Genomic DNA, 14,443 nt, shown 5'->3' with positions numbered 1-14,443 from the left:
TGTTCTCCCCTCTCTGTTCCTGTCCTTGTCTGTAAATTAAACACTTTATGAAAAGAGGCCAATTTTTATGGATAAAAGGGATTTCCCCTCAAATAACAGAATGTTGGCTCAGTATCTCTGTGCCAGTCTCTTCCTGTGCATCATGAGGCGCATCAGAGCAGTGGAGACGCTGATACTGTCTGCAGGGCTATGAAGACCGTTAAAGCTTCTGTGTGCATTTAAAGAAATTAGACTGTTCTTTGTTTACTGACTTAAACAGTTTTAGTGCAAGCAAAAATTAAATTCAGACCTGATCCAAACTCAGCCCTCTAACTCGGTTCTTTTAGTAGAGCAAACAGGAAAAGTCTCATTAAAAAACTGCTGCAGGTGCTCTTGAAATGTGTCTGTGATTAATTATCTCCTAATGTGTTTATAACCCTACGTTTCTGACTCTGTGCTGATGTGACGTGTAAATCTTGTGTGGTGGATAAGTTTATCAGTCAGAGGTGGAGCCATGGGGGGGCTTGTGGGGTCTATACCCCTAAGTATTCTCAAAAGCCCTGAATCTTTAGCTTTGGTAAAAGTACGTTATCTCTGATTACTGATGAATGTAAAAAGAAATATCTTGTATTTTGATAAACAGACTGACCCTGCTGATCACAACATGGAAATTTCATTCTTGTTGCCAAACTGAAAAAAAAAACAACCAAAAAACCCAAATCAGATGGTTTTTTTTTTTTACTTTGAAAAGCTTAAAAGCACATGCTACAGAATAAATAAAAACCTTACTATTAATATTTCTGCATGTTTTAAGAAATATGACCCTCCACAATGCCACTGCAGCTGCAGCAGCTCCTTAGACAGGTATTTTGAGTGTAATTCATCTGCCAAAAGAGAGAACACAACATAAATAAAGTTAAAGATAAATTTGAGTAATTGTCCAATTATTATTTAAATTTTTATTGATATCATGAAAATATCATTATCGTGACATTTTTTGCCCACGATAATAGTGAAGTGAAAATCTGATATCGTGACAGCCCTAGTTTCAAGATTATGAAACAGCCCTAATACATACTGATGCAGAATGGTTTTATGGTGATAATTTTATTATTATGGGAGCATATTATATCATATTGTATCGTACACAGCAAAATCATTATTGTTTATTCAAATTCCATAGTGTTAAATTTAAGTTTATATTATTTTCACAGGTTCAGAGTTAAATTTACACATTGGCAAGCGCTTGCATTTTAACTCTCTCGTAGCATTCATTTTTAACACTCAGGTTTATTTTTTTACACATCAAAGTGTACTTTTCACACAACAACGTTCTATTCCCGCTCACTATGGGTGTGATTCTGATGTATTTTGCAATTTTCATTACTGACACGTTGCAATACAGAGCCCTGGAGCTGACATGAACATTTTTATTCTTTAATACGCATGTGTTTTAATATCTCGCACGTGCATTTTAGTATCTCGCACATGTGATTTAGTATCTCATACGTGCGTTTTACTATCTCGCCCATGTTTTATTCGCATGCAGATACTGAGAAATGGCATGTATTAGATATGAATAAAACGCATGTGAGAGATAATAAAACGCATGTGCGAGATACTAAAATGCATTTGGGAGATACTAAATCGCATGTGTGTATTAAAAAAAAAAAAGTTCATGTCACCTCCCAGGCTTCATATTGCAATGAACTTTTAATACTTAAAGATTGCCACGCTTTTTCAAACACCTACGGCAAAATCAGAGCACTACCATTTACCGCAGACTGTAGGTGGGATGTGGCTAACTCAGTGGATAACTACACTCAGGGTGCAGAAGATTTAAACACAGCTAAAACACTCTGCCCAACGGCATGATGGGAAAATTTCACCCTAAATTAAATTGGCATCAGTGACTCTCTGCACACTGATGATTAACAATAGCTGGGTTTCCTTAACCCTTAAAAATGCGCAAAATCGAAATAGCACAATAAAAAAAAAACTGGTAATGGAAACACCTGAATTTCGAAAAACCTCTCAAATATCGCAAAAAAGTTTTTACGCTCTCATTAGGAGGTTTTTCAGACGTTTCGATATAGACATATATCACAAGTCACAGGACGTGACGTACGGTGTCACATGACCAGTCACTCCGAGACAACATGGTGCAGTACGTGTGGACAGAAGAGGAGACGAGACTTTTCTTAACATCATACTTCTACCCTTATACGTGGCTTTTGCCATAAATACGGACTTTACCTCTGAACTGTAATCCGTTGCCTTCGTCTTTTGTTCAAAATTATCAAGGCAACCGCCATAGATGTAACCAAAAGCATACCAACACGCAACAGGTTTTAAGCATCAAGCTTCCCTGCAGCGGATTCACGCAAGATGAGATTTTACGAGAACTGCAAGGCAAAATTCGCTTTAATGGAAACGCATTAAAAGCGCAATTGTACTTAATTGAAATTTAAAATATATCGCTTTTATTTTGCGAAAAACTGTAATGGAAACCCAGCTACTGTTCACTGAACGTTATTTACCTCTGAATTGAGTTAAATCAACCCTAAAAGTTTTTGCTGTGTGTCTTATTGTATTTTATCATGAGTTATCCTGAAAATCCCAACCTTTAGCCTGAAGACTGTAAAGCTTATCACATGTTTTTTAAAATCATTTTTACAGAGTATTCTTGCTGAGCTTTCAGGGCAGGGTGATAACATGAGGGAGGATATCCCACAAAATGCATTCTCAAGAAGCCTTTCGGCCTTTAATTGGCCATGTTGATTCAGTTTAGCACAATTCACATTTGAAAAGATCTTTGCACTGACTATCCTTAGACACAGCAGTGCTTTGCTTGTGAAATACTCAGGGCACCTCAAAGAAAAAAGCCACCAAAAGCGCCAACATGAACTCGATTACAGGGAGTTATTACAGCGTTTGATGTCATATTAAATCATCTGAGCACATTCGTTTTTCAATGGTTGCCTCTGTCAGAGACTCAAGGCCCTCTTCTAGTGAGCTGCTCGAGGAAAGAATTGCCTCTGCTCCGTTCTTCAGTCTTCCTTGAGTATCTCAGCCTTGGAGAGGGAAGTGTTTTGGAGGTGGATTGTCAAATCAGATACTGGCTGCCTCGGTCTATGTGACATCCTGGAGGCTAAGGGAGAACAGAGGATAACTAATGTCCTCGCTGCCTCGATCACACCGTGACACACAGACAGTCCGCTCATCTCTCTTTTCAAATGAAGCCTCATTCTCCTCGTAACCTGTTTACACATCAGCAGATCCATATCTGGACTTCAACCCAGCCAACAGCAGCGACGACAGGAAGAGGAAGAACGCTGAGAGATAGGAGCTTGAATAATGATACACCGACATAAAATCAAGTGCTATTGACTGGCTGCAATGTTTCAAGGAGGCATCAATGAGACGAGTTGGAAGAGACCATGGGAAATACTGCAAATTTTGTGTCTGTTTTATGTCTTCATTTGAAATATTATTCCCCCAGAAAACCTTAAAAAGGGAAACTTTATAAGCTTTGTCAAACTTTATTGTTCAAATTTGGTGATATTTATCCCATTTTTGACCTTTTTTTAACCATTTTGTTGCCACTTTTCACTCAAATAAGATACCTTTTATTATTAAATCCCATTTTTTCCCCTAATTTTTACCATTTGTGCCACTTCTTTTTGACACTTGTTCCCAATTTTTGCCACTTTAATCCCATTTTCACCATTTTTTCACCACTTTTTGCTCATTTAAGCTACCTTTTGCCATTAAAAACCACTTGTTTTCTCTTTTTTGCCCATTTTGCAACTTCTTTTAGCCACTTCTATCCCATTTTAGCCCCTTTTCACCATTTTTGCCCATTTAAGCCACCTTTTCCTATTAAATACCACTTGGTTCCTATTTTGCAACTCTTGACTGCTTTTTGCCAGTTTTAGTCACTTTTCTCTTATTTTTTTGCCACTTTTGGACCATATGTTGCCTCTTTTCACCCATTTAAGATACCTTTGCAAATAAATACCACTTTTTTCAGTTTTTTTGCCACTTTTTTACACTTGTTCCCATTTTTTGCCACTTTCTACCATTTTTTTCAACACTTTGTGCCGATTAAAGCAACCTTTTGACAATAAATATCACTTGTTTCCTCTTTTTTACCCTATTTTACTAGTCTTGACTGCTTTTTTTGCCAATCTAGTCACTTTATTCTCATTATTTTCCACATTTTTGCCACTTTTGGACAATTTTAGCCACTTTTCACCATTTTTTCACCGCTCAATCCCCATTAAAACAATTTTTTGCCAATAAATATCACTTGTTTCCTCTTTTTTGCCCTATTTTGCCACTCTTGACTGTTTTTTGCCAGTTTCATTCACTTTACTCTCTTTTTTTTTTTTTTTGCCACTTTTGGACCATTTTTGCCACTTTTCACCCAATTACGATACCTTTGCCATCCAATACTTTTGACTGCTTTTTTGCCAATTTTAGTCACTTTCTCTCATTTTTTGCCATGTTTTCTTGCCACTTTCGGACCGTTTTGTCCCTTTTCACAATTTTTCCACCATTTTTTTGCCCATTTAAGCTAACTTTTCCCATTAAATACCACTTGTTCCCTATTTTGCCGCTCTTGACTGCTTTTTGCCATTTTTTTTGTCACTTTTCTTTCTTTTTTTCTTGCCATGTTTTTGCCACTTTAATCCCATTTTTGCCACTTTTCACCATTTTTTCACCACTTTTCACCCATTAAAGCTACCTTTTGCCAATAAATACCACATGGTTCCTATTTTGCCACCCTTGACTGCTTTTTGCCAGTTTTAGTCACTTTTCTCTTGTTTTTTGCCACTTACACATCAACAGATCCATATCTGGACTTCAACTGAGCCAACAGCAGCAACGACAGGGAGAGGAAGAATGCTGAGGGATAGGAGCTTGAATAATGATACACCAACATAAAATCAAGTGCTATTGACTGGCTGCAATGTCTCAAGGAGGCATCAATGAGATGAGTTGGAAGAGACCATGGGAAATACTGCAAATTTTCAAGGCGGCACTTTGTATGCACTGTGGTGTGCAGACTATCTGTGGAGTTTCTTGAAAAAAAAAAAAGAAAGAATCAGGCCTTGTTTTCAATCTCCTAAGTAGACCCCATGTCAGTAATAATTACAAAGTCTGGGCTCAGAGGTGGAATGATGCACAGAATTGCTCCTGGAGTAATTAGTTGATGAAACATTGAGAGATTATCGGCCATACACAGTGCAATGACCGTGAAATGATAGAGCAAATCTGAAGAAAAAGCAGACGGCCAGATAAAAAGTTATTTTCTACACTTCACATTTCTCTGAATGGCCCTCCCTCCATCACTAATTGCTAAGGTGTGACATATTTGTCAATGTGCTTTCAAAAGCTCTGTCAAACAGTGTAACTAACGTGGCTGCAAATTGCAAAGTGCCAGCTTCTCTGTTACAATCTAATATTATTTATTGCGACACACCTTAGCCAGCTTCTTTCAGATTTTCCCTCTCCTGACTGATGCGGTGTGACATTATCATCGATGTGGCCCCAAAGACGGAGGCACACTGTGTGATTTACTCGGCGGCTCTTCCCTTCTGTTCTGTGCACATTATCATTATTACTTTTTCTCTATTTCCTGGTAGCGAGTGTGAGCAGCAAAGTGAGAGGCATTATTTGATTTTTTTTCATTGCATGTAATGCATCAATATGAATTCAAAGTGTTTGGCTGTAATGAGTTGTTACTGCATCTCGGTGTATCCTCCACACTTGTCAACCATGGGGATAAGGTCTTTCATTATCCTCCCACTGCGAGCTATAGCTGTCTTTTTAAGCCATGCAAAGGACTGATGGCAGGATGCAGTAAGATCAGTGCTCAGAGGGCTCTCCAGCAGCCTGGTTACCCCAATACAGGGCCGTTTCTGATGTTTCGCGGACTAGGGCTGGGCAATTAATTGCAAATTACATTAAATCGCAATATGGCCTGCTGCAATTTTCAAATTGCAGAAGTTACAATATTTCTTTAACTTTAACTTGAACATTCAAGTGTCAAATTTTTTATAATTGTTTACAAAAATCCTCCTTTTTGTGTTTTATGTGTTTTTCTCAATCAAAATGAGCGATGTAAAAATGATAACGCCCTTAAACAAAGCAAATGACATCACATTTGCAATACGAGCAAAATCAGCTCATTCTAAATAAAACTGATGAAGCCTAGCGTTACTTCACCAAAGTCCTACTCCAGCTGTGATCAGCTGATACCCAGCCTCACTTCCCCCACCCCAGCCGCCTCCTTAAATGCTTAAAGCTTGTTGCTCCCTCATATTCAGATTCATGCTACCATGGATTAATTGCTTCAAGAATAATTTCATTGTTGTCAACACACGTTGTCTTATTTATGGAATTATTTAGTGCTTGAATTTGTCGAAAAATTAACCCAAGAATAATTGCATATTAAATCCCAATATTTGGGAAAAAAATAGCAATTAGATTATTTTTACAAATTTTTCAGCCCCCAATGCAAATGCATATGGCCCCACAAGCCAATAGGGGGCCCCAAAGCTGAACGTTCAGCCTCATCTGAGGAGAATTAAGATTACCTGTCTTTATCTCTGTTTATGCTTAAAAATAAAAGCAGGATATCAGGATGAAATAAGCCACAATGACAAGCTGTTGCCAGTGTTTTTGAGGCAAAATTAAGTCAAAATCATTGAAGTCCACTGTCACGCAGTGAATGAGGTTCGCCGACAGGTAGCATGGGAAAGACTGGGTCAGTGTTATTTTTGGCAGATCCATTTCCTGTTTGAAAGAAAAACAAAAATAACAGGATGTTTTCTTGTTTTTTTTTCATTTTGGTCACAAAAATATTTTATTTGTCCTCAGCTAGCCTTGGATGAATGCTAGTCAGTGAGTGACATCGGTTGTGTTCTTGGTTTTAAAATAAACAATTTTTTTAAAAATGCTCTATATCAGTGATACTCAACGTGTGGCTCTGGAGCCACATGTGGATCTTTTGTGATGATCTGTGGTGCTTTTATGTCTTCATTTGAAATATTATTCCCCATAAAACCTTACAAAGGGAAACTTTAACCTCAGAAATTAATCAGTTTGTTTTCCAGACTTATAAGGAAAGCTTTAATTGTCAAACTTCATTGTTCCATTTTGGCCATATTTATCCCATCATTATTTTATTTTATTTTTTACCATTTTTCTGCAACTTTTCACCAAATTAAGATACCTTTGCCATTAAATACCAGTTTGTTTCTATTTTTTCTCCATTTGTACCACTTCTTTTTGACACTTGTTCCCAATTTTTGCCACTTTTCACCATTTTTTCACCACTTTTTGCCCATTAAAGCTACCTTTTCCTATTAAATACCACTTGTTCCCTATTTCACTAGTCTTGACTGCTTTTGTTGCCAATTTTAGTCATTTTTCTCTCATTTTTTGCCACTTTTGGACCATATCTTGCCACTTTTCACCCAATTTAGATACCTTTGCCATTAAATACCACATATTTTCTCTAATTTTTTGCCACTTCTTTTTGACACTTGTTCCCAATTTTTTGCCACTTTTCATCTTTTCTCACCGCTTATCGCCCATTAAGGCTACCTTTGCCAACAAATATCACTTGTTTTGTCTTTTTTTGCCCTATTTTGCCATTCTTGACTGCTTTTTTGGCCAATTTTATTTACTTTTCTTTAATTTTTTGCCATGTTTTTGCCATGTTTGGACCATTTTTTTCATCTTTTCACAATATTTTTCACCACTTTTTGCTAAGTTACCTTTTGCAATTAAATACCACTTGTTTTCTCGTTTTTGCCCATTTTGCAACTTCTTTTAGCCACTTCTATCCCATTTTTGCCCCTTTTCACATTTTTTTAACCATTTTTGCCCATCTAAGCTACCTTTCCCCACCACCTGGTTCCTATTGTGCCTCTCTTGACTGCTTTTTGTCAGTTTTAGTCACTTTTCTCTCATTTTTTGCCAGGTTTTTGCCACTTTTGGACCATTTTTGCCAAATTTAACTAGTTTTTATTGCTACTTCAAGCCGTTTTTGCCACTTAGAATGTGACTCTTGCAAACGTATTTGTCAACAGTTTTGCTCTTTGGTTAAGCAGGCTTGAGTAACGCTGCTCTCTGTGTTTAATTTATTGACATATAGAGGATTTCTGTTGTCCTTGTGTGGCTCAACTTAAGATGTTTGATTTTAATATGAGTGGTTATCATACATGCATGCATCATCAGCATGTTCGTGGATCATCGACTGGATTGGGAATCTCTCCATCGTAGTTTGGCAAACTCGGGGCCCCCAAATAGCAGTTAGCTTAGGGCCCCCTCAAAGCTAGAAACGGCCCTGCCAGAATAAAAACAGTGCTGGAAAGAAGCTTGAGCAGTCATCATGTAAGGAGTATAAAACTAATGATGTGGGATTCCTGTAACTGTGCACCATTCCTATCACCTGGTCTGGTTGAATGCTGCAGAGTGAGTTTGGGGATTCCAGCTACCCAGAATGCTTAATCCCTGTGAATAGAGGACTGGTAAATATTGCTGCAGTTGAAAGACCCCCCCCCCTTACTTACATGCTCCGGCCCTTGGAAACAGATCCTGCACACAGGAGTCCTGAAGCCACTCTCCGTGTAGCTGGTGAGGGAAAACCTCTCCTCCAGTTTGCCCTTTGAGCAGTCATCAGAGGAGCTGCTGCAGCCGCGCAGGGCCGCCGACAGCTCTGCAGCATCCACCCAGCCCGACACCGGCCGCTCTCCGCCCGGTGGCCCGGTGCAGGCTCCCGCGGCAGGTGGGGGGGCAGCGCGGTCCCGCGTTAACGTGTTGTTGTTGTCGGGGACGGTGACGCCTGTCTCATGGCTTTCCGTAGCTTGGCCGCTCATGGGGGTCAGCGGAGGCAGCGGTGTCGGCGGTGCCGGTGGCCCGAGCAGGAGCACCCTCAGGTCACCGAGCAGGACGCAGCAGCGGCTCTTCAGCATGCCCTGGCTGCGCAGCATCAGGCTGTCTCCGGCCACGAACTCACAGCACCGCGGGAATGGTCATGTAGTGTTTGAGTCCCCGGCATGAGCAGACACCTCTTCTTCATACGTGGAGGGCGGGAAAGTGGGAGTAGAAGCTGTGCTCTCCTTTGATCTGGGGGTTACGGCAGCCTTTTAGTTCTCTTGGTGTGTTAGAATTCAAAGTCTCTTACTGTCCCCCCTCCAGGATGTAAATCCAAAAGGCAAATAAATCCCATCGATGCAAACAAGTGTCTGAAGCCATTAAGTTGAATAAATGGAAGAGCTAAAAGAGGAAAGTCAAATGTTAGATTGATAGGAAAATGCATTCAAGTAACAAGGCTGTGGCCCGTTCACTGTCATTCATGGCCTTAATAGTCTGCCTGCTCCCTCCAACAGAAACTATCTCGACATGCTTCTCCCTCCAGATTCACGACGAGCCCACAAACCCGAGAATCACACAGCCTTCGGTACAATGGACTCATGCAGACTACAAAACAAAAATGTCAGCGCTCACACTTCAAATCCACACCATCTAACAGCACATTAGGCATCAGACACGTTAGAAACCAGCAGATTACTGTCGACGTCTTCTAAGGCTTTCAAGGCAATCGATGGCGTGCCATGTTAGGAAGCGAAATCTGTCTTACCTGGCGAGCTACCCCCGATTTCTATACGACTCACAGTTTCGGGATTTTTCTCATGGATCTCTAGCCAGACTGCAGGTTCGCTGGCAAGTCTGCGTGAAGCTTACATCCCCAATTATCGAATCTCCATGTCCGAGGATGAAGCTTACGTCTCCGTTATAATCCAACACGATTGTCGGACTGTCCTGCTCTGGGTGAAAGCATCCGTAGCCCCGGATTCTCCTGTGATCATTGGCTGCTGAATCGGTGCTGCAGCTTCAGCTCCATGATTCCTGGGACAGCTCCCAGACGCCACACGTCACCAGCGCACGGTGATGCAAGCAGCCAAGTCATTACTAGAACTGTGGACAGAGACAAACACAGGCTGAGGGTTCATCCCTGCTCTAAGGAGAGATATCTGTCACTATAGAGGTATTACTAGAACTGTGGACAGAGACAAACACAGGCTGAGGGTTCATCCCTGCTCTAAGGAGAGATATCTGTCACTATAGAGGTATTACTAGAACTGTGGACAGAGACACAGGCTGAGGGTTCATCCCTGCTCTAAGGAGAGATATCTGTCACTATAGAGGTATTACTAGAACTGTGGACAGAGACAAACACAGGCTGAGGGTTCATCCCTGCTCTAAGGAGAGATATCTGTCACTATAGAGGTATTACTAGAACTGTGGACAGAGACACAGGCTGAGGGTTCATCCCTGCTATAAGGAGAGATATCTGTCACTATAGAGGTATTACTAGAACTGTGGACAGAGACAAACACAGGCTGAGGGTTCATCCCTGCTCTAAGGAGAGATATCTATCACTATAGAGGTTAATGATGACTTCATTTCAGCAGGAACATGGAGAGCAAGGAAATTAAGTTAATAATCAATAACGTAATAATCAGTTATTAGGCAGCACAAGAAAAAAACTGATTATTAACAGCTCAGTGAAATCCTCTCACTTTGTTCTGATATTAATAACACTGGAAGTGGCTCAAACTTTAGAATACAGAAATGTCTGTGAGAGAAATTAAAGGGTAAACTCAAATTAAGCAGCTAAAGCACCTTAAAATCTCATTCATACCCACAGAAACACAAGAAATGAAACCTGCTGCAGCTAAGAGAACACTTAACCGTTAGGTACACATAGAGAGTAGGAAACCACCTAACTACTAGTTAACCATTACTAATGTATTAACTAACTACTGGTTAACATTACTGATGTACTGACTAAGTACTGGTTAACATTACTAATGTACTGACTAACTACTGGTTAACATTACTAATGTACTGACTAACTACTGGTTAACATTAATAATGTACTAACTACTGGTGAACATTAATAATGTACTTAGTGACTACGGGTTTACATTAATAATGTACTGACTAACTACTGGTTAACTAAGAACAACTGGTAAATAGTTAGTGAATGTATAACTAACAACTAGTTAATAGTTAATGAATGTTTAACTAACAACTGGTTAATAGTTAATGCGTGAATAACTTAGTACTAGTTAACCATTAACCAATGTTTAACTACCAGTTTACCACTAATGGGAGTGTAACTAACTACTAGTTAACACAAACAAATGTAGAACTACTAGGTAACATAAATGCATTTATAACCAATTTACAATTAATGAATGTATAACTAATGACTAGTTTACTATTAAAGAATGTATACCTTAGTATTAGTTAAACTTTAACAAATGTATAATTGACTACTAGTTTAAATTTAAAAATGTATAGCTTATTTCTAGTTAACTTTAACAAATGTTTACCAAACCACTATTTCACCTTTAGCAAGCATAACTAACAAACAGTTGACCTTAACTGAATGACACATACACATTTTGGTAGGTAAGAATTGAGTAACTACCTACTAGTTAACCATAAATGAATGAGTAATTAACTTAATTTGTAAGAACTAAATTCAAGTACCTTAACCATGTGTCAAGTAATGGTTAGCTAATGTTAACTAGTCGTTAGTTACTCATTCGTTAATATTAACTAGAAGCAGTTACTCATTCCTCACCCTCTACCTATTTAACATGTTTGAACCTCATTTTTGTTAGGAATGGTAAACTAGTAGTGAGTTACTAATTTGTTTTTCACTCATTTGTCATTGTTAACTATTAGTCTGTTACACATTCGTTACTTACTAAAATGTGTGTACCTTATCTTTTGTTTAGTTACAGTAAACTAATGGATAACTAGTAGTTTGTTACTTGTTTGTTACCTACTATCTATGCATAATATGCATTTTAATATATGAAGCATTTTAATCATGAAGCTAACTGAAGTAAAGCTTTGTATGCGCAGTTGGATACTTTAACAAAAATGTATCATATTATGAGCCCATATGATAAAACTCAATCAGGTCATAAAAATTTTAGGAGGCAGATAAATGAAGCCTCTAATTCCCTCTCAATGTAGTGAAGAGACATTTAAACAAAATACAATAATGAATTATTCCTCAAAATTGTACCCATGTGAAGTATGTGATCGAGTGTATGTTTGTCTTGTCAGAATTGATAAAAGACTGCTGGTAAGACGAGGACCATGGTGTGAACATTTAATGGATTTCCAGCAGTGAACTGACACATTAAACCCTCCAGCTCTCCATCCTGCTGCTTCCCTTTGCTGGCTGGTAATTGCCATTGATTGTCTTTACATAGACGACAGCGGGAATGTCGGACTCAATCACAACAGAGGCCAAATTCTGAATTTGGGTCCAACCTGAGGACCTAAATGGGTCAAATTTCCCAAATACTGTCAACCTCATCTCCACTGGTAACCAATTATAGGGGAAAAACGTAACATTGATGATAAATAATTTTGAGATAAAAAAACCTCAAAAGTTAAAATCATGATTTTTAACCATTAAAGGACTAAATAAAATTCAAAATCATGAGTCAAAAACGTCAAAATATGAGATAAAATTCAAAACTATGAGTTTTAAAAGCAAAATATGAGATTAATTTCAAAACAATAAGTTATATTTTTAAATCAAAAAGGTCAATAACTGGGAATTAAAGTTATATTTAAGAGTTGTAAAGGTCAAGATGTAAGAAAAAAATTCTAAATCAAGAGTTTTGAAGGTGAAATATGAGATAAAATATAAATACATACGTTTAAAAGGTCAAAATATAAGATAAAATTCTAAATCATAAAATTTTAAATATGAGATAAAGTTAAAAATATTGAGTAATAAAGGTCCAAAGATGAGACAAAAATTTAAGATTTTAAATCAAACATGTTAATATTTGGGATTAAAATTCATAGTCATGAATTTAAAATGTCCAAATATGACTTAAAAATTTAAATTGTGAATCCAAATGGTCAAAATATGATATAAAAAGCCAAAACCATAACTTTAAGTCATAATTGTGAGACACAAATTAGAAAATAGGAAATGAAAACACAAATTTCTTTTCCCACATTTCTGACTTTTTATCAGATTATTTTAACTCTTTGCTCTTTTGAATTCTGATGACTTAACAAGGACTTTTCAGTCATCAAGGTTAAGTTTACATTGTTATACTGGAGGAAATGTGCAGACCTCATACTGGTGGGCCAGTTCTAATAAAAATATGATCTGGTGGGCCGGGTATAACTGTGCCACGGGCCAGATTTGGCCCCCAGGCCTTGAGTTTGACACCCTGGGCCACAGTAATATCTCAAGGGTAGCCTAAAAAAAAGATTAAATAGGAATTCTGAATAAGTACACCAAGCCAGCAGTTTGTTTGAGAAAAAGCTTACAGAAGAACTCTGGGACACAAATCTTAATGACATTAAAGCAGCAGCAAAGAGGGGGGTGTCGCTACCGACCCGTCCCGGAAACCTGATTTGTACTGTGCATGTGCAAACTCGCGTCTACATCTGTTCTGCATTAATTCTAACCCTAACCAGTGGAATTTAAATGCTAAACCTAAAAATTGTTTTGTAACAGAATAAATGCACAAAGTTAGGCAATTATAAGGCTTCTCATAAAAATACTGAATGCAAAAGGGTTTTCAACACACTAACCATTATTTTTTTGCGAAATTAAAGGTGCATTTAGCAAAATAAGCTTGGTTAAAATGAAACATAACATTTATAAGTAGATTGATCTAAATTAGTGCTGACATCTGATCACACATTTTTTGAATTTATGTTTTAAATTAACTCAGAATAAGCCTTTTATTCATACATAGGGAGGGTCCCCTCCAAGGACGCTGCCATCTTGGATTTTTGCATTTTGCCTGTTTCTATGGCACCATAGAAGGAACCAAATAACAGTTAAGCATGTATTGGTTTTTAAACTTCACTGGTTCCCACAGTTATCACCAGAGAAATGAGCATCACACTCCAGAATCGACTGTTAGATATTAATAGTCCAAATTTTACACACTGCACCTATAAAATATAGGGCTACAAAAGATCCTAAATAAAGAGCCGTTCAGGAGTCGAAAGAGTCGGCTCTTCTTTGGGAGTCAAGCCAAAAGAGCCGGCTCTCTGAAAAGAGCCGAACTTCCCATCTCTAGTTGGAGTACAATGAAGCTAAATCTGTTTTCTTCTCAAGTAAGTTTTTCACGTAATAAGACTAACTAATGGTCTGACTAGTCTACTTTTAATTAGGCTATCTGTTAAGGAGATTACCCAATTGCACAATTTTCCTCGTTGAATTTTCACTTAATGGGTAAATTTGAGTAAAATTAATTAATATTATCTATTCTGAGCATTACGGTAAAGTTGCCCTGCCAAACGGTAGCAGACAACATCTGACTGACATAATGGTGAAAGAATTCGCTTTCAGAACCCCCAGCATGGCTCAAACCTTACC

The 14,443-nt window shown here is 38.1% G+C and overlaps 1 protein-coding gene across 2 annotated transcripts in view; it reads right to left on the bottom strand.

The window, feature by feature from the left end:
* marchf4 (membrane associated ring-CH-type finger 4) overlaps positions 1–14,443 on the bottom strand; it is a 35,991-nt gene that overhangs the window by 20,444 nt on the left and 1,104 nt on the right. The window contains exons 2-3 of one of the 2 annotated variants that reach the window (XM_041807553.1): positions 9,638–9,975; positions 8,568–9,273 (exon numbers count right to left, since the gene is read on the bottom strand). In XM_041807553.1, the coding sequence (XP_041663487.1) occupies positions 8,568–8,987 (420 nt within the window). In that variant the 5' untranslated portion in view covers positions 8,988–9,273; positions 9,638–9,975. Of the gene's footprint in view, positions 1–8,567; positions 9,976–14,443 lie in introns of both variants that reach the window. The other variant, XM_041807554.1, reaches the window with a different exon arrangement.

Source organism: Cheilinus undulatus, linkage group 15 (genome assembly GCF_018320785.1).
Source record: "Cheilinus undulatus linkage group 15, ASM1832078v1, whole genome shotgun sequence".
NCBI classification, from domain to species: domain Eukaryota; kingdom Metazoa; phylum Chordata; class Actinopteri; order Labriformes; family Labridae; genus Cheilinus; species Cheilinus undulatus.
Note: the sequence above shows the minus strand (reverse complement) of the source record. Positions and strands in the feature narration are given on the sequence as shown.